We start from the raw sequence: 25,138 nt of genomic DNA on the forward strand, positions 1-25,138 counted from the left end.
GCCCTAGAACAGCCTTGTCCAATAGAACCTTCTGTATTGATGAAAATGTTCTGGATCTACCTGTTCAGTAGGGTAACCACTAGCCATGTATTGCTATTAAGCACTTGAAAAGTTTCTAGAGTGACTTAGGGACTCAGTTTTAAATTTTAATTAATTTAAATTTAAATCTCAATAGCCATGCATGGGTGGTAGCTACCATGTGGGATAGTGGGACTCTAGTATAATCCTGTGTCCTCCTGTGACACACACTCCTGGTTTCTTATACTCTCCCTTCAGTGTACCTATCACATCTTGTAATTTATATTTATTTGTACATTTTTTAACCCATTCCATATTAGACTGTAAAAGCCAGAAGAACAAATGCTTTGTCTGCTTTGCCACATTTGTGCCCATAGCACCTGGAATGGGATCTGTCCAGAGTAGGTATGTCATAAACATTTATTGAATGGATGGCTGGATGAATGAGTGAGTGGTTAGTGAAGGGAGAGAGTTGCTTAGCCTGGTGCTCTGATAATGAAGTGCAGTCATGAAAAAGGTCAGCCCCCAGGTCATAAAATTAAGAGTAAGCTAAATCTGTGCTTATAAGCACCGTGCATTCCCTGTGTATAAGCAAGCCTGTGTGTGTGTGCATGTGTGTGTACAAAAGCAGAAAAGTGTGTTTGCAAAACTTTGCATTTTTACAGTTGTGTATGGACACGAATGTCCATGTGTTGGCGTGTCAGGGAAATGAGGTCACTAAGACACATGCAAAATCGCTCAGGAAGGCGGTTTCTAAGTCAGTACTTTTTATTTTGAAAGATTTGTCAAACTCTTCACATCGTGGTGAGAGTTTACATGATTAATAAGAAGCAGCTTTTTCATGAAATGCTTGGAGGTGAACGAGTTCTCAGCCTGTGAGATCCGACCATCCCATTGACTTTGAAGTTTCTTTTGATTAATAGAAAGAAAAGAGAGGGGTGGGGGAGAAGAGGAGGAACGTGCTGGCAACCACAGGAAAGATCCCTCATGACAGCCATCCAGATGTGAAAAAAGAGGAAAAAACCAAAAAAAAAACCCTAAACAAAACCGATTCACCAACTGCACTTTTTCTGTTTTCCAACATTCTGAGCCTCTCTTCTTGATTTTGGCCTTTCTGGCTGAAACACCCTCCTGCTCCTGCATCTCCCAAAGACAGTTCAGAGGGGAGCAGCCCTGTACAATGTGGTGATCTGTCCCCCAGAGGTGTGGTGGATTCTAGAGAACTGATGGTCCACGGCTCTGAAAAGTTTGAACAAACAGCCTAATATGAAAAGAAACAGCACTGAAAAGTGAGGGGGGTGGGGAATGGTGAGGAACCGGGTTGACGTGAGAGTTTATGTATTCCCAGAACACAGTCTTGGGTTCTTTCTCTCAGTTACAGCCCCGGGCAAACAAGATTTGTTATCCATGGTTCTGGCTGGTGGGTTCTGCAGGTTTTCCCCACCACTGATCCTCTAGCCCCAGAAACATCCTTGCCAACATCACATGTCTATTACTTCCCTTTGCCCAACTTCAGGCCACGTAGGGATGACCCCCCTGGCAGCCAATACCCTGAAATAAAATTAACACAAAGTCTGATACAGTGAGTATTAGTTTCAAACAGAAAAGTGAAAATCTAAAGATGCAACGTGTGTTGAAGGCAGACTTGAACAGATCAAAATTTCCACCTATATGCCACTAAGACGATGGGCAGAGAGGTGCAAAGGTTAAGACAAAAGTGGGACCGTTAGTAGAGTAAGAGGCCGTGTTAGCTGAGTTACAGCTAAGAATGTCATGACTTGGGTTAAAATTTCCATGTTTAGCACCGTTAATGTATTCATTTAAGTCTATATTAGCACCTTGACCCCAGGCAGAACAACAAACCATCCAAACATTTTAAACATTGGGGAAAACAGGAGGGGGAAGGTCAAAGAGAGAGAATCTGGTTCTGCAGGTGGAGACGTGGCTTTAGATCACGAGATCCTTGTCGATGTCCCCTGTAAAGCAAGAAGCAGCAGCGTTAGACTTGGAGGTCGGTGTTGATGGAGATGTGCTTCCCAGAGAGTTGGCGGATCCCACCCATCCCCGGGACCAGGGGCCAGGTGACCCGTCCAAGGTCAACCAGGGAGCCTATGACTGAGAACTTTGGTCTCCCCCTCCCTGGCCGGTCCTTGTCACTTCCACCCACTGCCAAGTTACGCTCCCTGTCTCCTCTCTAGGTGCCTGTCAGTTCCCAAAGTAGTGCTACACACAGAGTGAGAGCTGATGCTCGAGGAAGGGAGAGAGAAGGAGACACCGATGGATGGACAGAGAAGGATCAGGAAGCTGCCTGAGAGAGCGAGGCCCACCCAGGCAGGGAGAGCAGACAGAAGTTAATGAGGCACAGAGAGCAGAGATGGGCAGAGAGGACAGACACGCAGACGGCAGAGAGGGCAGCGAAGAGGGAGGGAGAGGACGGCGGCCCCTTTGCCCAGACACTCACTCTCCTTGATGCCGAAGCAGCCGGCCCACTCGTCCAGGGCGATGTACTTGTCCTTGTCCAGGTCACAGGTCTCGAAAAAGCGGGTGGTGCAGTGCTCCATGGGGATGAGGGGCGCACGCAGTGGGGCTAGCTCGGTGTGAGACAGGTACCTGCAGGGGATGAGGTGGGGAGAGCCTGAGAGCTTGAGAAAGCCCCACACCCCTGCATGGGGAGCCAGGGGCAGGGAGCCTGCCCCTCGGGGCCAAAGGCAAGGATGCTCAATGCAAGATGAGAAGCCAGAATCCTGGGTCTCCCTCCAGCTCTGCCACTGACCTGCTGTGTTTCTGAGAGCACAGCCCTGCCCCACCCTGAGCCTCGGTTTGCCCCTCCCTCAAAGGGGGAGGAGTTGACCATAACGCCTAAGGGCCCTTTCTGTTCTGATGTCTGTGGGTTCATAACACAGGTCTCTTGGTGCATGGGTTTCCTAATTGGCTAAGAGTTGAGGGCACAGAAACTTAAACTGAAAATATTCAGCATTTCTGCTATTGGTCGATCAAAATCTGGTATGGAACAACGATGCATGTTTTCTGTGGACACATGTTTTTACAGCTGCAAATGCACATTAAAGAGGCTAAAAAGAGATGCCTCAAAATGAAGAAAGTGCTGGCTTCCGGGGAGGAGCGTGGGAAGAGACTGGGGTTGGCAGGGAGGGTGGACGGAATTTTATCGTTTGTACACTGTGTCATGTGTAAGAAGGAGGCCTTTTGATTTCTCTCCCACTGTCCTTCCAGCTGGCCTGGACTCCAGAGCACATGTATGATTTTTTTTCCTTGTTCCCCAGAGCCCTCAATTAGTTTTCCTGAAAAAACACTCTTCCCCAAGGGACTACAACTTGACTCCAATTATCTCTCTGAACCCCAGGCCCTCCTGCCCCACCCAACTCCTGCAAGGAATCACACAGTGTTTGAACTGAACCCTCCCCCGCTTCATTGTATACCAGTGAGAAAACTGAGCCCCAGAGAGGGGCGGGGACTTAAGCAAGGTCACCAGGCAGCTCTGGGACAAGGAGAGGGGAAGGATGGATCCCCTGACCCAGGCTGAAGAGCTTTCCCAGACTCACAGTCCTTGCAGCTCCATCCAGAAGCCTCCCTCCTGGCCCCTTCCTCGCTCAGCCTGAGCTCCAGATGTCCCCTGACTTCTGCCCTCCCCGCCACAGTATGACTCAGATGGATCCCAGCCACGGAAAGAGCCTGGGAGAGAAGCAGCAGGGAGTTTCCCAGTGCTCAGGAGACCCCAGGCCCCCGGGATCACCCACAGGGTGGGCAGATTCCAGGCACAGGGGCTGGACCAGGAGGGAGCGGTGAGCTTCCCCGAGGGGAGCATCCCTGGGCACAGCGTGCGAGCAGGGTGGCCTTCCTTTTCGTGCTGCTCCAAGAACACACAGCAAAAGAAGGCCGGAAGGCAGTAGTGAGGGTGACCACCCCTGCTCAGCTCTAGGTGCACCAGCTTCCGCCTGCAACTTCCAGGAGCCTTCTTTACTTTTTCCTTCGATTGGGAAAAAACTGATCATCACCCAGAGTGTGAGCTCCGTGGGGGCAAGGGCCATGTCAGTTCCGATTACTGTTCAATCCCGTGCCTAGCATCGTGCTGGGCGTGTAATAGACACTCAGTGTTTGTTCACTGACCAACTCCCTGCCTATCCTGCAGGGCAGTTACACAGCACTTCCTAACTCATTGCAATCAAACCAAGGGCTTGCCTTGGGGATGGGGCTGGCTCTGTGAATTTCTTGAGAACTTCCAGGGCCGGTTTGCCCTGTTAGGGCTGGGTCTCAGGGTCTTGCTGAAGGACCGTGAGCACACAGCCCGCCCCACCTTGGCTCTGCCGCCCCGAGGAGTCTGGCGTTCCTTCCTAGCTCGCTCTCCCTCCGTGAATGGATACCCCAGGCCAACACTCACCGGGTTAAGGACGGCTTTTCAGTTCCAATGGCTTCTGCCTCTTCTGGCAGGAGGGAGTGTCTCATGGCTTTCTTCCCTCCTGGTCCTGCATCCTTTCTCCTACACCTGTCCCTTCCTGCCACAGCCCTTAGGCAAACCGTGGGCTCTAGGGCTGGGAGCAGCAGAGGCCACTGGGAGGTTTTCTGACCGCATCTAGTGCACCTAGCAACGCTGACCCATGACTGTCCACTCCAGAGCCAAGCCAGAGCAACTCCCCGGGATCCGGAGGGCCTGGGGTCTTACCCATCGATGGGGTGCTGGTCCAGCTGCCCGAACTGCCAGTGCACAGGGAAGATGTACATGTTGTAGTTCTTCTCAAAGTCCCGGGCTAGCAGCTCAACGGGGTGGTCCCCGGCTTCCAGGCGCTTCTCATTCTCGTGGATCTTCTTCACCTGTGGGAGCAGAGACGCGTGGGACAGAGTCCGGGGAGGCTGTGCAGACCAGTCAGGGCCCCTCCCACCTCTGACAGGAGGCCAGAGCTGGCGGACGCCAGCCAAGGCCACGGTTCAAAATGAGGAAAGGAAGTGGCGTAGATGGGTACCAGCATCTCGACCACAAAAATGAAGGCCTGGGGCGATCTCAAAGGGCTCTCCGTAGGGCTGCCACACCAGAATGACTGGGGAGTATGTTCAGATGCAGCTTCCTGGGGCTCACTTCACAGAGACACTGATTCAGTGGGCCTGAGGCGGGGCCCAGGGAGCTGCATTCATCAGTACTCTTAGCGCTTGGTGTGTCCGTTAAAGTTTAAGATCCATGGACTCAGAAGGAAAAAGGAATAAAGTTATTTATGTCTCTTATGGAGACAAAGTGAGCAGGTCTTTTTTTTTTTGCGGTACACGGGCCTCTCACTGCTGTGGCCTCCCCCGTTGCGGAGCACAGGCTCCGGACGCGCAGGCTCAGCGGCCATGGCTCACGGGCCCAGCCGCTCCGCGGCATGTGGGATCTTCCCGGACCGGGGCACGAACCCGTGTCCCCTGCATCGGTAGGCAGACTCTCAACCACTGCGCCACCGGGGAAGCCCAGCAGGTCATTTTGTTATAGGACTCCTCAGAGCCTTTAAGGCGTGAATGTACTCTAGGAGCCTTCAAAGGCAGCAAGGAGGAGTCTGTGTCCTAGCGCCCAGAATACAGGCACTCGTTGGAGTGGGGACGTGGGCTTACACTTAGGGGTCTAGATCTAGGAATGGGACTGTGGATCCCAGCCAGCCTGGGGCCAGGAGGTGTCCAGCTCAGGGGCCCTGGGACAGGATGAAAAGGTACCACACTCACTCGCAGCTTCTGCTTCTCGGTCAGAAGGTTGTTGTCCTGATCCCTCTCGTACAGCGTGACCAGGACGTTCTTGAGCCAGTCCCGCATGCGCAGGGGGAATTCAGTCAACTCAGAGTCCAGGCAGGGAGCGATGTCTAGGGTCCAACACACAAGGATGGTCAGCACAGACCCTGATTCTCCCTGCCTGAGGGCCAACATGCTGGCTGGGCGGCTCTCCCTGCCCCATGCCCCACGCCCTCCTCCAGCAAGAAGCTTCAATCAGCAACCTTGATTGAAACACAGGGCTCAGCCTCTCTGGGCCACAGTGTCTTCACACCTTTTGAACAAAAGAGATTGTGTGGGGGGAAGAATACTCTGCAAATGGGCAAGTGCAAAGGGCACGTCTGCTGTCCCCTTGACCTTCATCTGATCTGCGGAGGGAAATGGTTCCCTCCAATGGCTCTTGCATTTTTCTGGGTGTTGCACCCTGAAAACAGAGGCCAGGACCCTCGATGATGATGTTGACTCTTGAGAGGTGTTTGAAGCTGGGATACTGAGGAATAGCATCCACCCATAGGCCCTGCTTAGCTGGGGTGGGGATTCAGGTATGCTTGATCACCAGAACATTCTTAGCGATACGATTCCATCCTGGTCTTTGGAACCTAGGATCCCAGAATGTCAGACCTGGAGATTTCCTCCAAGTCCACCCTCTTGTTGGACTTATTAGAGGTCCGTGTGGAGAGAAGGGGCTTGACTAAGGCCACACTGTCAGAGCCTCATCCAGCACCAGAGCATGTGGGTGCCTGAGGGCCTAGGGGTCCATCCTTCCCTCATCCTTTCACCTATGGAAAGCCCTCTCTGTGATTAGGGCCACAACCTTCTTCACCAGCAGCTGGGGAATGGAAGAGAAGATCTGGGTTGGAGACACTAGGAGTTGGAGGGAGTGAGTGATACGCCCCAGAGGACGGGAGAGCCTCTCAGCACGTGTCAGTCTCACTGCCCAGGAATTCCTACCAGCATTCCTCCCGCTGCCTTCCTTCTCTAGGCTGTGCCTTCTCATTTCACACCCTGGGCCCCGTAACTGGGAGAGCAGGGCTGACCACAGGAGAACCTCATTCCCCCTCCTCCACCTCTCTGCACGCTGCACACCTGAGGCAGGTGAGGGGCCCTCCCCAGGGTCATCTGATGCCAGGATGTACCAGACACACCACGTGGGTGTTGTCTTGGAGGGGAGCAGAGGTGGCCTCGGGTATTTCAGATGATAGGGAGGCAGCCACGGTGAAGCAGAAGCCTCGGCCAGCTGAGATTGCACCTGGGATCACTAACAAAGGGCCAGACGACACCCTGGCATCCCTTCCGCCAAACACCCGGCTCCCAGGTTTCTAGAAGAAGGTGGTGAATCATATGTCTTATGCGGGCAGACAGGAATGTAATGGAGTAAAATGGCCAAGGATATGACAATATTGAGTAACAGGGCCTAAGGGGAACTGACGGCCTTGCCCCAATTTTAAAGCATTCAAATTCAAGTAGTTTTAAAACACTTTATAGGCCCAGGTAGAACCTCACTTTTGCTTCACGTGTTGAAGCAGGAAAGATTGTGGTTAGCCCTACAGAAGAACTTCCTCATCTTTACAGGAAAGAAATGAGCTGTCTCGGATGCTAGTGACAGGCCAGAAATCCTCCCTGATCTTGTGCTCCCACAACTGCTCAGTTCTTCCCTGGACATGTCCTGCACGCAGACACCTATTCGTAGACAATCATCTCATTTTGTAAGTGGGAACCCTGAGGCTCGGGGAGGGGAAGAGATCTGCCCAAGAGCACACAGCACAGGAGTGGCAGAGCCAGCATCCGTGCCAGTTCAGTGCCTCCTCCCTGAGATGGGAGGCTCGGCAGGGTCCGAGGAGAGACTCACACTTGCAAGGCCCGATGTAGTCCAGGTGGAGTTTGTGGCCCTTCTTGGTGCCCTCCAGCGTGCACTTGGTGGCAAAGAAGTGGCAGGAAGAGTCGAAGGTCTTGTTGTCATTGCTGCACACCTGGCGGCAAAGCATAGAGGGCGTCACACTCATTCCCAGAGCCCTTCGCTGGTACCGCCATCCTTGCCCATTTCAGAGATGGGGACACTGAAGGCCAGGCAAGGAACGTGATTAGCCCAGGGTCATACAGTGAGTTAGTGGTGGAGCCCGGACAAGAATCTACTCTTTGGGCTCCCAGGCCAATGTTCAGCCCATGCTGAGAGCCACTGCTGGTCTCTGAGCTGTGGTATGACCGAGTCAGGGCTGAGACATGGGAAAGCAAACCTGGGAGATATGGAAAGGATGAATTGAAGGTGAGGATGGGTAAAGCGCAGGGTGTGCAGAAGAGTTAATACAGCAGGCCTGGGATTGTTATCCTTAGAAAGGCGTGCTTATGAGGTTGGCCCTCGGCTGGAGTCTGAAAACGTGGCTGGTAAACAATTCCCTGCACTGTTAGAAAACTGTCCACAATGATGAAAGTGGCGCACTGTGCCTAGATTGCTTGTACAAATAATATGGTTCATGCTGAACATCGGTTTTCCTGCTTGGAGTCTGGACTTTGGGTACATGCTAGGGAGAGGATGTCTGTGTGACTAGCCCTCAGTTAAACGTTGGGTGCTGAGTCTCTAAAGGGCTTCCTTGGGCAGAAGCCTTGCTCACATGTGGCTACATCTCATCTTTGTAGCTGGGGAAAGAGTGGGTTCTGTGAGACCCCTCATGGCAGGGGGAAGAGTAAGCAAGACTGTGCATGGATTCCTCCACACTCTGCCTGTATCTTGTTCCCTTTTCATCCAGCTACATACCCTTAATTCTTAGCGGTGAGTGCAACTGTGTGCTGAGTTATGTTGGTCCTCCTAGTGAATCTCTGCATGAGTGGGTGGCGGAGCAGAGATGCCGTGGGCTGAACAAAGGCAGTGGCAGAGTAAGTGGCTGTGTCAGGAGGAGGGGAGCCTTGCGTTGAACATCCTGCACACGCTTATTGCTTATATTATCACTGCAGAGGGAGAACTGATGGGCATTGGTGACCAGTGCGGTAGGGGGTGAAGGGGTGACGAGGAGGGGAGAGTTGACAAAGATGCTAAAATTTGGAGCCCAGAGAATAAGCTGTACTGGGGAGAGATTGAAGATGGAGAAGCCAGGTGGGAGGTTGTGGGAATGATACTGGTACTCGATTTGTTGCCCTGAGCTAGGTTACCACTAGCACAATGGTTGACATGCATGGGTGCTCAATAAGTATTTACTTGGACGGATGGATGGATGGATGGATGGATGGTTGAGTCCTACTGGAGGTGCAATGAACAGGTTTGAAAGATTTTTTTAAATAGCACATATTGAGAACTTACTAAGTACCAGACATCATCTGACAAGTCCCCACAACAGCCCTATGAGATAAAGTCTATTTCTGTCCCATTTTTAGAGGTGAGAAACCTTGGAGTGGAACATCGCTCAGATCCCACACTAACAAGTGGTGGCGATGGGGTTTGGTGTCAGCCTTCAGTCGGACCCAGAATGCACATTTTCGGACCTGCTGCTTTGCCAGGCTGCTCCCACATAGAAAGCCCCTATCTCGGTGCCTGGCGGTGTTGATGCATTCATTCCCTTTGGAGTCTGAGTAGAGCTGGAAGCTGGTGGCGTCACGTCAATTCCTGGTGGTTGCTGGAGAGTCCAGAGACGGGAAGAGCCTCCCCTCCGACTCACTTGCTGTGAATACACCTAGCGAGGGGACCTCTGAGACTGGAGCTGCCCCGTGGGACCACCAAGCCAGCAGTGTTCTGGGCAGATGCTCTGTGTTCTGAGGACCCCAGCCCCCCGCCCTGCCCCTGTCCCTCAGGCCTCACCTTCTCAAATTCGCCAATGGGGGCAGGGCAGCTGGTAGGGTCCTGGCACACGCACATGGGGGTGTTGTTCTCGTCCAGCTCGCACACCTTGCCATGTTTGCAGTGGTGGTTCTGGCAGGGGTCTGGTAGAGCGCAAGGGCACCCGGTTAGCATCACCCGGGCTAGCACGTCCACCCCACCCCACAATGGATCCTTGGACAGAAGTCCTAGGCTGTGGCCCCCACTCGGGCTTTGAGCAGCCCTGCGTCCTCCCTTCTCTTCTGCTGAACCCAGCAATCGGCATGTAGGGGAGCGGTTGGCTCAGTCTGGGGATTAGAGACTCAGTCTGAGGTCAGGGCCAGGCACACTTGGGGGGCTGGGGGCTCAGTCTGGGACCCAGGAGCGCCAGGTACCATGTAGCTCCCCCAAGGATGGAAGCAACCATTGTGTCCTCAGCTGTCGGTGGATCAGTCATCGCAAGGCATTTTGGGATTTTAGAATAGACTTTCTAGAATGACTTGGAAAGTCAGCTGTTGTCACGGAGCCAGGGAGCTGTAAGGCCCAACAAAACAGACTTGAGCGGCTGTAGCGGAAAAGGGAGCAGAGCCCCAAGGCCCACGCTGAACAATAGAGCCTGCCTGTGTCTGGTAAACACTGGATGAGGGGCGTGGAGGGGAGGGAACGCGACTCAGTAGACGCCCCTCTGCTCCAATGAGAATATTCTGTGCCCTCAGGATGCGAGCCCGTCTAGCCTTTTCCTCCTGGTGCTTGGCTGGGGTATCAGAGTCATGCTTTGTTGGAGGCCTGCCCTGCTAGGCCCTGGGCCAAGGGCGCTTCTGCTTATCTCATAATCCTCTGACGGCCCTGGGGCAAGGATCTACCATCTTCACCCTTCCCCAAGTAAGACATGCGGAAGCTGGGCTCAGAGAAGCTTCGCGGGCTGTCGGAGGGCATCGCAGAAAGAGGCGGCGGTTTGGAGGCAAGCCTTGTTTGCTTCGCCTCCAGAGTCTGTGCTACTAGCCCCTGGGGTACGGAGCATCTCCACTGTGTGGGATGGGAATGCTGGCACTGTGGGTGGGAGCCAGAGGCCCTGGGTCATTGCTGTGGCCCTGGCGCTAACTCCACGGGTAGGCTTATATGAGTTGTGTCAGGTTTCCAGGCCTTATTTCCCCACGGCTGTGTGAAAATCAAGTAAGCTCACGAGTGTGAAAGCTTCTGGGGCCATCGAGTGACCAGATGGGACTGGGGACCTCAGTGGGAATGGGAAACCCAACTTTGGAATTACAGTAAAGGGCTATAAGGGGAGAAGGCCATTTGCAGCTGGAGAACTTCCCTTCCTGACACTCAAGGCCTGGCTATAAATAGATCTTTCCAGATTCCAGAAAATAATCCCAACCTTTCAGTCAAGGCAGTTTCTCCTCCACGGCCCATCCTGCAGCGAGGACCCCACCCTGCATTTCCTTGGGAAGGAACTTCATGCACGCTGGGCCCACGCTTTAGGCCCAGGTGGCAGAGGGCAGAGGCTTCATGTGACCAGACACGGGGAAGGGACCTACTTTCAGCCACCACCTCCTCCTCGGCTTCCTCAGGACCTTCATCAAATTCTCCTACTTCCACCTGGACGGGGTTGGTTCCCACAGGTACCTGGGGTGGAGGGGGAAGAATGAGTCAAATGGCCCCACCCCCATCCCAGACCTGCAAGGAAGGGGCAAAGCCTGGAGGGGGCTTGCCTGGAGCCTCAGGTACCCACAAAGGGATGGGGAGAGACAAGCTGGAGAGGGCACTGGGCCCAGGTCACAGAGAGCACAATTGCCAGGTCCAGAAGTGGGACTGAATCTTACAGGCCGCTGTGCCTCTAGGGCCCCAGAGCTCTAGGGAGATGCCTCAGAGGCCGCCAGGGGGGTCAGAGCAAGAGGGGGTGCCAAGCTCTGCACCCTTCCAGCCACACCAGAGCAGCTCCTCTTTCATCTGTTTGACATATGGGGAAGACCGTGGGCGATCATCTACGAAAAAATGTCCCACAGCTTAAAAAGTAAACAAAATTCAAAATCATAGCTCCCAGCTGTTAGGTTCCGTGGAAGGTTTGGGGAGCATTCAGGAGTGTGTCAGGATTGGAGGATACACAGGATCTACATCTGTGCTGCGCCCGTTCCAGCAGGAGACCCACAGCACCTGTTTGGCTTTCTCAGGGAGCAGATGTGGGCAAAGAGGGGCCGCAGGTCTGGGGTCCCTCCCCACCTACCTCGGATACCTCAGCCACGGTTTCCTCGACCACCTCCGTCTCATCAGGCAGGGCTTCCTGTTGCTGTTGGGAAGTGAAAATGGGGTTTGGAGAGGTCAGGGCCAAGGCCAGCTTCACTGCTGAAGTGCCTCGGCCTGGACCTCTAAAGCTGGGGAGTTAGGAGAGCGGCTCGTTGGAGACCCCCAAGGCTGTGCACTTGGGGGTCTCCAATGAGCAGAGCCCCTCAGGGACTTCTGTGAGCAGGGATGAGACACAGGAGAAGCCAAACACGGGGGCCCTGTGGGGCTCTGGAGCACCTCCCTTTATAGTTATATCTGGAGCTTCTATCTAAGGTTTGGCTTGGAAAAACATTTCCGCCGCTTAGGCTCCCATGAAGTGTGAAAACCGCTAATGCAGACCAACTCCCTTCATCTTACAGATGGGAAAACTGAGACCCAGAGGGGATGAACACTGAATTTTAACAGAGGTCATTATCTTCCCCACAAGCATGATATCATCATCGTTATTATTATCATTTGGCGATTCCTTCTTGGAGTCAACTTGGAGTTAGAAGAAGCAAGATAGCATATGACTTTGAGGTGCCTGGCTGGCTGGGGCTTCTTCTAAAAGTGATGCTGACTTGCCAGATCTTTTGCCAAAATCTCACTGCCTGATCAGGATTGCCAGCATCTACCATCATCACACCTTCTAGTGAAGAGAGGGTGAGGGAATCATAGGTGAAAAACTTTTCTTTGCCCGCTTCACGTTTCTTCCTCCGTCTTCTGGTCACAGCTTCCAGCGTAGCATTGGATGACCACTGCTGGCCCTCTCCATGCGATTCTTGGAGGGCCTGTCAGTCAAGGTGCCTCACAGTCCCTTGGCCAAGAATCAGGCCCAGGACCCAAGCTCAACTAGATTGGCTCTCTTTGAATTTTTTTAATCTTCTTGGCACATTTTCTCAAGATGTGAAAACTGTCGGAGTAGAGACATTCAAATGGCAACACCTCCATGATGGTCCATTAGATCTTACCTCCATGACCGTCCATTAGATCTTACCTCCCAGATCCCAGAGCTGCCCTTTTCTAGTTCTCCCCAAGGCCTTTGATTTTATAATCTACCCCTATATCCTTTTCCCTCCTAATTTAGTCAGACTGGAGTCTGTTGCTTGCAACCAAGTAGCCCTCACTGATTCAGAAACTAACTCAGCCCTCTCTCTGTGGCTTGAATCCCTTCTAGCATCACCCCCATCAGCATCCCCGCCCTCTGCTAGAACTCCTCATATGACAAACAGGTCAGTTCCTTCTAAAGCAATTCTAGTCCCTTTCTGGGAAGCTCTGATTGTTAAAAAGTGCATCTTCATGTTACATGGAAATCTCTCTTCTCTGGAATCTCCACCCAATGGTCCTCATTCACTTTTACTTCGGAGTTTATTAAAGAAAAAAACAATTTTTTTTTTAAATTAGACAGTTAAATCAAGATGGGGAAGTCTCTGTCCCTTCTGAGCATCTAGGGCTGGCAGATTCGATGCCCCTGGGCTGGTGATGGGAGGTAAGACCAAACAGATGTGACCTTTATGTACTTACAGGGGCTGCCAAGGCCCATCCGGCCAGGCAAAGGAGGAAGAAAATCCAGGCCCTCATGGTGCTAGGAACCCTGTGGAGAGGAGAGAGATGGAGAGTTCAGTGAGGGGGAGGTTTCTTTTTGTTTGGGATCTTAGTTCCCTGACCAGGGCTCGAACCCGCACCCCCCTGCATTGGATGCGCAGAGTCTTGACCACTGGACCGCCAGGGAAGTCCCCAAGGGGGAGGATGATCGATGGAGAGTTCTTGACGCTGAATTCCTGTGATATGCAAGGTAATTTTAGATGGTCCATGTTAAAGGATAGTGAAAGACACGGGAGTAAGTTGCTTCTACTCATTTCTCTTTCAATCCTGATTATATGAGAGAGTCTCAGTTTGGTGCTAATGTGTCTTTAACACCTAACACTCATCCCTTTTGAACCGAGAGTATGCCTCTGGCTCAGAGCCTCCACAGGAAACTACATCCAGCTGGAATTCAATAAATTTGTTTTGTCTCCTTTGTGTTTAGTTTTATAGTTTCCTTCTATTTATGACAAAGGTACACAGATTTTTCCATTTATGGTAGTGATCTTAAGTCTCCTTTCTCAATACATTTATTATTTATTTATTTTAAAAATTTATTTATTTATTTTTATTTTTGGCTGGTTGGGTCTTCCTTGCTGCACGCGAGCTTTCTCTAGTTGGAGTGAGTGGGGGCAACTGTTGGTTGCGGTGCGCGGGCTTCTCATTGCGGTGGCTTCTCTTGTTGAGGAGCACGGCCTCTAGGTGTGCGGGCTTCAGTAGTTGTGGCTCACAGGCTCAGTAGTTGTGGCTCACGGGCTCTAGAGTGCCGGCTCGGTAGTTGTGGCGCACGGGCTTAGTTGCTTTGCGGCATGTGGGATCTTCCCGGACCAGGGCTCGAACCCGTGTCCCCTGCATTGGCAGGCGGATTCTTAACCACTGCGCCATCAGGGAAGTCCCCTCAATGCATTTACTTAAATTTTTAAAAAGTGATTCGACAAAGGTGATTGGCTAATTCGTCAAGTCTGGGCAATGCTGAACCAGATCACGTTCAAGGGTCCCTTCAATCCCTGGTGTTCTAGGATTGTTTTCTTCCTATACCCCAAACTCTCCTCCTCCCCTCCTCTTCCTTCTGCTTCCTTCCCATCTCTAATAAGAGAAGCTAATGGGCAGCAACCTCTTGCCAATTTGAGACAATGAGATCTACATGCTAAACAAAGAACAATAGTTTTTGAGTGTGCCCAGTGGAACCTGTGGCCATACTTTCCTCCATTTACCCAGGAGGATGGTACTTCTCTGGATCCTGTGTGAGAACTAATATCCAAATGCTTACATATGTTGCATGGTACCTTCCCTTTCCCCTTCACGGTTAAAGGATGTTAGCTGAGATCTAGAAAATTCTCCTGCCCTGGTCACTGCTGTGACCTTCCTCTAGATGCTGAGCTCTCGACTCTAACAATCTCATGACCGGAAGGCATCTTGGAACAGAATCTCCTCTGATGGTTCACTGCCAAAATGCCATCCCTAACTGAGGAACTATGGTGGGGACATTTCGTTTCTTGTTCTAACTGAATGGACTTCCGTTTCCAAATGGCTTTAGAAAGGTCTTCCTTATACTGTTCAGTTTGCCTCCCTCAAGCTTCTCCTGGTCTATTCTGATGGTCCTTCTGTGGCTACACAGAGCAAGCATGCTCCCTCTGCCCCCAAGCAGCTTTTAGCCAAGGTGAGCAACAACCGTATCTTCCCTCGTTTGTCCCCAAAAACTTCCATATCAGTCCCATTATCCCTAGTTCCTCCCAAGACTTCTCAACTGACCAAGCACCTTGGTGGGAGGTACCCTGGCATCGTTGGAATAAACACTTGGCTTGGAACTAAATACCAGGGATTCTGATTCTGTCGAAATACTAGCCTGGTGTATTGGTTCCATCCTTCATCCTCTCTAGACCTTGGTTCCCCCTTCTGTTGAGAGGGTTAGACTAGGTGAGCACTGCGGTGGTAGCCTGGGCCCTTAAGATGCCCTTAAACTGTCACAGCATATGCTGGTCTAGGCATACATCCTCCCCTCTGATATCCTCCATTTTAACTTGGATTATGGTATTTGGGGAAACAGACAGGGGAAGGGCAGACTTCATAATGGTCCCTTATTGGATTGAAATAGACACTAAACCTCACTATTTCATAGAGTATACAAGAAATAAAACCAACAGAAATTTTAAAATATCCACCTGGGAGCTTGGCTTTTCTTCACGATGTCCCGAACTCCCAGAGGAATCCAGTCTTCCCCTTCCAGGCAGTTTTGGGAACGTTCCTCCCCTCACACAGCTGTATGCTTTTCTTCCCCCCTCTCCCCGCAAGCCTTGAGGTGGAAAAATCTCCCTTCTTCCTTCCACATTTGGAAGAGACAAGCAAAACAACGCCCGTGTGTGGCTTTGGACGAAGGGAACAGGAGAGGAAGCATGAATGAAGGGCTTGTCTGAGATTGTTTGAAGTTGAAGGGTCAAAGGGAGACTCGTAGCAGGAACAAAAGAAGTCATCTCGTCTGGGCTCCAATTGCAGAGAAGACGTATCGTTAGAGAAACAGCCCAACTAGGACTGGAAATGAAATAAGCTTCAGGTTGGAGAGCCAGGAAGACTGATGTCTCCAGAGTCTGTGTCCTTCATATGAGCAGAGGCACTGCTCATCTTTGACCAGGGAAGGGTCTGTGGGTCAGCTCTTCTGTCTGTCCTGCCTCACCACCTGCGCTCTTTCCCAGGGAGACACTGACCCTTTCTGCCACCCACATCCTTGGTGCTGCAGCCGGAAGAGAAAAATAATTCTACATCTTACAGTACTTTATAGTTTCTAAAGGCCTCCCATATAGTACTCTGTCCCCTTGGAGCCTCTGACACACCGGCAGGCATGGGAGGGCTCTGAGTCCTGCTGTCACAATGAGGAGTCTGAGGTTGAGAGGGAGAAAGTCATGCAACATTCAGGCCCCTTCCAAGCTGACAAACTCCCTTCCCGTGGCGTTGGCTTGGGCCTCACAGGGGTCATGCTCGGAGATGGGAGTGGGGTGGGAGAGAAAAGCGGAAAGTGAGAGTGTTAAGAAAAGGACACGAAATCTTGGAGGAGGAGTTATTCTCCAAATTGGAGGTTTTGCCCAGTGCCCAGTGCTACCTCACCAGTCCCAGAACCCTCTCCCTCCAGATGATGGGATGGGAGGGAAGGGGGGCAGCTGGACTGTTCTCGGATGCGCGACCATACTCCCTGCATACCTATGACCTCCCTCTTGGAGATTCTGTAAACCATCACTGGCCGAAGAGGCAAGGCACCCATCTTGCAAAGCTAAGGGGGTGCATCAGTAATGCCAGCAAGGTCAGAACACAGGGTCAAACCCCAGCATCCAGAAATTATCAGCTGTGTACCCATCCTTTGCCAATCAAACCTAGGTCTGGCGTGCCCAGGGAAAATAAAAATACTTCTGTATAAATGAGCAATTTTAAGTGAAAACTCCCTTCTTTGTATCTCTTTAGTTTGTAATGACACCTGTGTTTATCCTTTTCAAAATGTCTTCATAATCCGGCATCCCACTGGGGGCTGAAGGCATGTCTTTCTGCCTTCTAACACAGGAGAGAAGGCTGAGGCCCGGAGCCGGAGCCGGGGAATAAACCTGCCCAGAGCCCCAGGGAGCGAGCGGCAGGGCTGAATGAGGACCCAGGCTGCCCCCCTCTGCCACTGGCGTGCCCTCCACCTCACACACTGTTTCCCTTTGTGGCAGCTCCCTCCCTACGTGCTCACCTGAAGGGGGCCCACTCGGGCTGCGAACTGGCCCAAGTTACAGGGAAGGAAAGGAGCCTGGGGGGGTGGGGGGATGAGGGGGGCAGGAGGTGTGTTTCCCTTGGCTCAGTGGTCATCAGATGCAGACACCGCTCACTCCCACCCCGCCGCCTGTCCTGCCTCCCGTTCCGTACATCCAGTCCCTTCCTTTTGCCTTTATTTGCTCTGGAGATGGCTGAAAACCCATCCTTGGCTGCCAGCAGGACCCGAAGCTGAGGTCACTTCTCTGGGGATGGAAAAGTACAGCCAGTGCCCCCAGTTCATCTCCCTCAAAATATAACGGGCCTCCTTTGGGCTCTCGCTGGACACTGAAAAGTCCCTATACGTCAGAACTGGGGGAAATGTCAGAATCATAAAATTTTAGATCGTGGGTCTTAGAATCATAGACCCCTAAGAACATGAAACACAGAATGTGAGATGCAATCATCAAATCTTATTTGAGTAGAAGACTTTATGGAGCAATGCAGTCTAATAGAACTTTCTGAGATGATGAAAATATTCTATATCTGCCTTGTCCAATATGGTAGCTACTGGCCACCAGTGGTTATTGAACACTTGAAATGTTGCTAGGGCAAATGAAGGGCTGAAGTTTTCACTGTATTTCATTTTAATTAAATCTGTGTAGCCACATGTGGCTAGTGGCTACCATATGAGACAGGGTGGTTATCAACTTTTATAGAGTCAATATGGTAGAAAGGTAAGCCCAGGGGCTCTGGAGATAGAACATACAGGTTCAAATCCTGGCTCTGCCACTTAGCATTTGTGTGACCTTCAGAAAGTGACTTTCCCTCTCTGGGCCTCAATTCATGTCTCCATCTGTAAAATGCAAATAACACACCTACCTTGAAAGGCTCATGGGTGATTTGCCCGAGAGAATACAAGAGGTTAGCAATGGAAGAGCATCTTAAAATCCAAAGATCCCAGAATCTCCATCCCCCTTGAAAATCCAGGCCAAGAATACCAGCTCTTTGTCTGTGGCCCAGGGAGAAAAGGTGTTGGGGTGGAGAAAGGAGACATTGCTCCTCTTGGTCTCAGGCACACCAGCCCAGCCCCCAGTGGGCACAGTGACAGAGCCGGCCCCAGGCTGCCCTCTCAGTTGAGCTGCTGACGCAAACCAGGCGTCTTGCTTCCACTGTTTGGCTTGCAAACAAGGGCTCCAAAAAAACACATGTTCCTGGTAAACAAGCCCAAAGAGAGGAAAACAAGTGTAGAGGCTAATAAAGGAACCCCGTGAGTGAGCCAGGCCCGCCCGGGAGCCGGGACTCAGAAGGAGGGCTGAGCCAGGCCAGAGAGGCACCATCACGGCCAGTGTAGCCACATGGGCACTCACACCCCGGGGGAGCAGACGCAGCCAGTCAGAGGTGATGTGGAAGTCGGGTCCTGGGTTCGAGTCTTGGCCATGTTGCTCCCAGCTCACCATGCAGATTAGGGTAGGCTCCTCTACTCCCTGGACCTCACCTAGTGCCACTCATCTGCACAATGAGGGGGATCTTTTAGACCAGTGTATTCAACATAGAAGCCAGGAGCTCTTTCTCTCAATGAAGTCTTCTGCAAAAGTCCAAATCTGAAACAGCTAAGAGCCTCTTGCATTTGTTGAACATGTGAATGTACTATTATCTATTCAATGAATTAGCTTGAAATTAAAAAAAAAAAAAAAAGCAGGTGAAAGCGGTGTTGAGATGGGGGCTGGAAATCCTGTACACTTGGACACCCCCTGAGACACCTTGGAATGCCTCTAGGTTCTTTCATGAACAGAGTTTGAAGCCCTTGGGGCCAGGGGGGTCCCTAAGGTTCCTTTCAGCCCTGACATTCTGAGTCAACTGAGGCAGAAATCTTTCAGAATACCACCTTTCCCAACTTGCCCCTTGACTCCCTGCTTCCACTTCTAACATTTCTTGCTGGAAGGGAAGAAGCTAAGGGAAACTTTTAGGGTATTATGAATGCTCAAGCCTAGCTTTGAAAAGGTTCAGAGGCAACTCAGAAGTAGCCCCAGAGTGTGAGACTAGAATCAATCTGACTGAGGTTCTATAAACACAACTGAGATGCCACGTTTCACCATGGTTAGGAGAGGCCCCAGGGTGGAGCTTCAGGCTCTCCTTCTTGGCTCCCCCTAGGGGCCACTGCTGCATCTGGGTGACCACAATGAAGGGGATGAAAAATAACATCAAAGTGTCCAGGCTGTCACATCCTAAAGATAGCAAATCTGTGGCATATATGCCTCCACCTGCCCCTCCTGTGCATGTGGCAGACATTACTAATCAATCATACGACCTTTTCCTCTAAAGTCCAGAGTGGCATTCAAATCCTGAACACAGTTCTGGCAGCTGCTACAAATGGATTGGCATTGTCAAGCCCTGGGAAATCTCTTTGCCATGCTTCTGATTTTAGACATAGGGAAACTGAGGAACAGAAAAGGAAAATAATTCACTCGAGGTCAGATGGCAAGCTAAACTTCCCAGATGTTCAGAAACATCCAGATGTTTGCGTTTTTAATTTTTCATCTGATCAAGTCAGGATCCTAAGGCTATGACCAACACAAGATGGCCCAGAAGGATCCACAGATGAGATGGGTTAATACCAAGTTTCTGAAAGAACCCAGCTCTGGAGAGAGTTGCTATTTCCATTTGTATTTTCCCTATAGATATCAGGCTCTATAGCTTGATGAGTGAGGGCAGAGTTAATTTCCTGTCTAAGACATCTTCTGGGTGAGAGGGAGGCTGTTTTTCTAAATAATTCTGTCAAGTCACTGGTTGCTGGCCTTGGGCCTGCACAGCCCAGCTGTCCCTGAGTTCAGGGTTGGGGTCAGGACCCAGGCTCTGGGCTGTAGAGAAAAAGTAATTTCTTTCATCCCCAGGATTGGCTGAAAACTCAGCTCCAGCCTTCCCTTTCCTCCTTTAGAGGAGGTTAGGGAGGGAGCCAGCAGGAAGCAAATGAGCAGCCGCCCCTTAGCCACATCCTGCTGCCCTGATGACAAAGCCATGCGGGCTGGCTTAGGCCATGGCAGGCCAGCAAAGGAGAGAAAGAAGTCCTGCTCATCACTTACTATTCGCGGGGCTCATTGCCTCTACAGGGAGGAGTGTATGGAGGATGCCAACCTGCTCAGATGAAACAAACAGAACACGCATTGAACATCTGGATGTTTCCAGACATCTGAAAGTGTGGCTCAGGCAATAGTTTGCTGTGTGTCCTTAAGTGAGTTATTCTCCCTTCCTGAGTCTCAATTTCTGTCTGTAATATGTAACAGACGGTCAGGAGTCTGTCTCCCTGCCATGGCCTATAGTTAGAGCTGGCTGTGCACACACGTGTGTGGCTACAAACAGCAGTTGTGTATCTGTATGAGTGACCTATGGCCCTGAGGACCTCTGCGTGAAGCTGTGTGTGCGACTCTGTGCATGTCTGCTTGACTCGGCATCTGTTGGTTTCAGCCTGTGTTGGTGAGGGTCAGGGTTTGCATATGCATCAAAATGGACACCTGGGCCTTGTCTGGGAGTCAGGGTATCGTTCAGGGAGAGCTTTGAGTGCATGACCTTCTGTGTCTGCTCACGTATTGAGACATTTATTTTTAGCTATGCCAGTGGGTGCCTGTTGGTGAAATCAATGTTTATATATTTGGCATCCTCGTGGGTTTTTTATCTCTGCACACATAACTACCTATCTAAATAACCTCAAAAATAAAATGTTTTCCTGTTTACCTCACATCCTCAGCTCTTTCCTCCACCATCCTTTTCTATTTATAGCTTATTTTCAGCAAGGAAGACTGCTCTTGTGAATAGCAAACCCCAGCCATGCTATTGGTTGACAAGTCTCTAGAGATGGATAAAGATTTTAGCAGGACTGTTATGTAACCCAAGACCCCCTAGCCCATCCTCTCTTGTTTTCTTTTCAACTAGGGGGCCAGGAGGTGTTAAAAATGTAGCCCAACTATTCCTTCTAATGAAAGCAGCACCTGGCATTTAGGTTCACAGGACTTCAGAGCTGGAGGGGTACCTGGAGACCATCTAGGTTACATTGGTTACATTCCCCATTTAATAGATTGGGAAACTGAGGTCCAGAGAGGGGAAGTGTCTTTCCAAATGTCACTCACTGTGAATTAGGATCCACCTCTGCCATTGCCTTGGCCAATGCTCTTTCCTCACTGGAGGGTACAACACTCTTGGGAAATACTCAAGAAGATGCCCAAATCAAAAGAATTTGAACAATATTTATTTCGTTTAAATGTGCCTGTCGGCACTTTTAGTAAAGGGAAGTTATATCCAAACCCCAAGATGATGAAGCTGCCAGACAAAAAAGCTGGGGATGGTTTCAACTCTTTGGATGCCATAAACTCATCAGTTCTAAAAACCCATCTGATTAAGTGGGAGGGCCACAGTGTAGCAAGTGCTTCGCTGTGCATCACCCTGTTTTGTCCACACAGTATCCCTTTGAGGTGGTGCTGTTATTGCTTTTTAACCAAAGAGGAACCTGGGGCTCAGAAAGGAGAAGCCATTAGTTCAAGGTCAAATGGCACTTTAGAGGCAGAGGTGGAATTGAAACTCAGGTCTTCAAGTTGCCTGTCTAGGAAGCGGGAAGCATATCACAGCCTCACAGCTGCCCTGGGGTGCTGGGAGATCAGAAGGGCAGGACCTAGAGTTTGCTGTCCTGGTGTTTGGGGACAGAGTGGAGTGGGGGACATTCAGACTGAGCTTGATGTTCTAAGTGTTTCTAGAGTCCCCAGCCAGCAGGCAGAGACCCTGAAAAAAAGGTTGCCGTGGCAACTCGCATTCCTCATAGAGTGAGTCATAGCAAAGAAGAGCCTTTTGGTGGGTGGGACTTGGAAAAAGTTTCAAAAGTTGATTCCTTCCCCAGGCACCGCCCCCTTCCTCCCCACCCTCCCTCCCTCCGCTCCAGGCTTTGTCGATGTGGCAGCTGATGGCTGAGTTAACTCTCTCTTCCCCCAACCACTCCCGTTTCAGTTTTTCATCCTCCTGCAAAAACACCTTTGCTTCCAGTACCCACCCACTCCATCTTCCACATCATGCCCTCCGGCTACCTGGAGGGTCAGCATCCATTTGAGAATATGTTAAGACCGAAGGCTGTGAACACCCTCTTCTACACTGCTGCTGTCTCTGCCTCTTTCTGTCTCTGTCTCTCTGTCTCTCTCACACACACACACTACTGTATATACAAATTTAAGGGGTTTGCAGGTGCCTTTAAGCCTATTCAAAAGCTAGTCCGTGGATTCTGGTTTAAGAGACCTTCCTTTGAAAGTTTCAGAGGACGCCGGGCACCCCAAAGACCATCAATCAAGTCCACCCCTCTTACTTCACAGACAGGGAGACTAAGTCCAGAGGAGACACTTACCTAAGATCACACATAAAATGTGTGCCTTCGGTCTGCCACCTTGCTTCTGATGTGCTTCTCACCCTACTGTCAGCACTTGGGGTGTATAGAAGTTTAACCCCAGAGAGAACACTTTCTCTATGTGTTCTGCATAGGATAGAATTTTCCGGAGGAAAATGTGTGCCTCTCTGTTTCTTTTGGGGCAGAGTGGGCTTCCTAGAAGACATGCCTCTCCCAATGCCCCCTTTTCTCTTGGTGTCCTCAGGGACTCAGGAAGTCCACTTCTCAACCAGCCAGTGGAGCCGTAGACCGAAGAAGACCTAACACCAGCCTGTGTAGCGTTTGAGCTTCTCATAGCAAGGTGTGAGAAGGTTGCCCTGGAACCCTCTCCATCTTTCCTCCTCCCTTCCACTCTTTACAGCACATCCCCCCACCCAGCCTCCCATCAGACCCAGTGCCTCAGCTGGACCATATCAGATGTCTGGGGTCTTCAGATCTAGATACACAGAGGGCTACTGCTGACCATTTCCTGTGTTTACACCCCAGGGAACCCAGGATAAGACTGACTGTCTGATAGTGCTATTTCAGGGTGAATGGCACCGGAATCAGTGTGTGTGTGAGTGAGTGAGTGAGTGAGTGTGTGTGTGTGTGTGTGTGTGTGTGTGTGTGTGTGTGTGTGTGTGTTGGAGGATGGGGTTTGAGAGGGGAGAAATTCCAGGGAAACAGGAGCCTTCCCAGAGGTGCTGATTAAAAATTAAGGCTCCCCCTTTGCCTTCCAGAGATCAATGTATCATTCAGGCAAAGTCTCTTTTGGAAAACAGAGCCGCTGACCAAGAACCAAGTCTAGGAAGTTTCTTCTTCTGGAATGTGAAGCAGGGCAGACACTGCTGCCGGCCGGTCCCTCTTGCAGCTGTGCCCAGATCAGATTCCCAGGAAAGGAAGAGGCTGCCACATTTGTAAAGGCAGCCTCTGAAACCAGAGAGACGGACACAGAGAGAGACAGAGAGAAAAGACTCCCTCAAAGACAGTCTGATTATTTTCTGCGAACCTAAAAGGGAGATCAAGTTATCCTGAAAAGCGACAGGCAGCAAGTCCGTGGTCCCTTAAGGAGAGCAATGATGGAGCCCAAAGGAGATGCACATCCCTGTCTCTGATCTAAGAGACCTCCCGGCATAGCTTCCCCTCCCCTGTACACAAAGTTGAGGAGTGAACCAGAGTGCAGGGGTTATGGGACTAGAGAAGGGACGGGCAGGGCAGGGGTCTTGCATACCTCAGTGGCAGGCAGGAAGGCAGCAGGCGAGAGCTCCGGGCAGTCTGAAGGTCTGCAGGAATGTGAGGGGTTTAGAGCCTGGTAACAGGAAACCACTCGGAGCTCTGGGCTGGGTCTCGCCCTCCACGCCGCGGTCCCTCCTCCTCCTGTGTCTCCTCCTTCCCCTCCCTCCCCCTCCCCTTCTCCCCACAGCCAAAGCTGTCTCTGTCTTCCATTTCTTTCTTCCTCTCCTTGTGGGTCAGGACGGCCCACCTCCCCTACCCCCGCCTGCCACATGGGTTCTGGAGCCGTTGCCTAAACAGACAGACGGAGCGGTGCGCCAGGGCTAGAAGGGGCGGCAGGAATCACCTAGAACAGCCTCCTCCTTGTTCAGAGGGGAACTGAGGCCTGGAGAGGCAAGGGATCACCCCAGGTTTCCAGGGGCAGAGCCAGGCCCAAGGGTCTTGATTGTATGACCAGTGATCTTTACAAGAGCCTCCCTAACATTAGTCAGTGCTGAGGAGGGCAGAGCAATTGGAGGGGGTTGTATCTGTGACAGAGGCAAGGCTAGGACTCGCCTCTATACAGACTAAAGAAGCTGCCATTGATGCGTCATCGCTGATGATTCGGGATATGGTCTAAAAATAGCCACTCAAACTCTAGCTGCACCAGCAATGGACACAGAAGGGGTTAGCTTTCTAGCTGGGGGATCTATGTCATCAGTATAGAACAGATAAGGTAATTGATGATATCGACTACAATCACAGAGGTAACAATGGCCAAGGTTTACTGAGGACTTAGAATTTTCATAGGTATTGTTATTATGCCTGTTTTACTAATCAGGAAACAGAGGCGCAAAGAGCCTGAGTTACGTGCTCAAGATCACGTGGCTAGAAGTGGGGTAGGCAGGCTGATTCTACATTCAGCTTGGTTCACTCAGGCTGTATGAGCTTCTCGGTGCAACAGGTCTCAGTTGAATATTTATGAGAATACTGATGAGTGTATGAATATTTATGAGTGCAGGCCTAGCACTTTGAGAAGTATAAGAATTAATATCTGGTCCTTGTCCTCAAGGAGCTTTGAATCTTGCTGAGAGGGCATGCCTTAGGCATCTACCCACTCACATGAGGAGTACAGACTCTGAGGTCTATCCCCAGGTGTTCAGAGTGGCAGGATCTCTGAGTTGGAGCAGGTGGAGAAGGCTTCCTGGAATAGGTGGCTCTCAAAGCATGAACTGGGTTTGAATAACATGGAAAGGGAGAAGGCAGAGAACATTCTCATAAACTTCTATACAATATGGCCTCCACCTCCTTGGCCATCCTCTCCTGCTGCCACTCTCTTCCTTTTTTTTTTTTTTTTTTTGCGGTACGCGGGCCTCTCACTGTTGCGGCCTCTCCCGTTGCGGAGCACAGGCTCCAGACGC

General features: G+C 51.1%; 1 protein-coding gene across 1 annotated transcript; it reads right to left on the reverse strand.

Moving 5' to 3' along the window:
• Positions 1–764: 764 nt before the first annotated feature.
• On the reverse strand, positions 765–23,866 carry SPARC (secreted protein acidic and cysteine rich). Its single transcript, XM_060144065.1, has 10 exons — positions 23,737–23,866; positions 13,334–13,403; positions 11,772–11,834; positions 11,086–11,173; positions 9,551–9,672; positions 7,613–7,733; positions 5,722–5,855; positions 4,697–4,845; positions 2,480–2,628; positions 765–1,994 (listed from the first exon to the last, which is right to left on the reverse strand). The coding sequence occupies exons 2-10, from the start codon at positions 13,388–13,390 to the stop codon at positions 1,966–1,968; spliced, it is 912 nt and encodes a 303-aa protein (XP_060000048.1). The 5' UTR covers positions 13,391–13,403; positions 23,737–23,866; the 3' UTR covers positions 765–1,965.
• Between the last annotated feature and the right edge of the window lie 1,272 nt (positions 23,867–25,138).

This window comes from Lagenorhynchus albirostris, chromosome 3 (genome assembly GCF_949774975.1).
Source record: "Lagenorhynchus albirostris chromosome 3, mLagAlb1.1, whole genome shotgun sequence".
In the NCBI taxonomy this organism is placed as follows: domain Eukaryota; kingdom Metazoa; phylum Chordata; class Mammalia; order Artiodactyla; family Delphinidae; genus Lagenorhynchus; species Lagenorhynchus albirostris.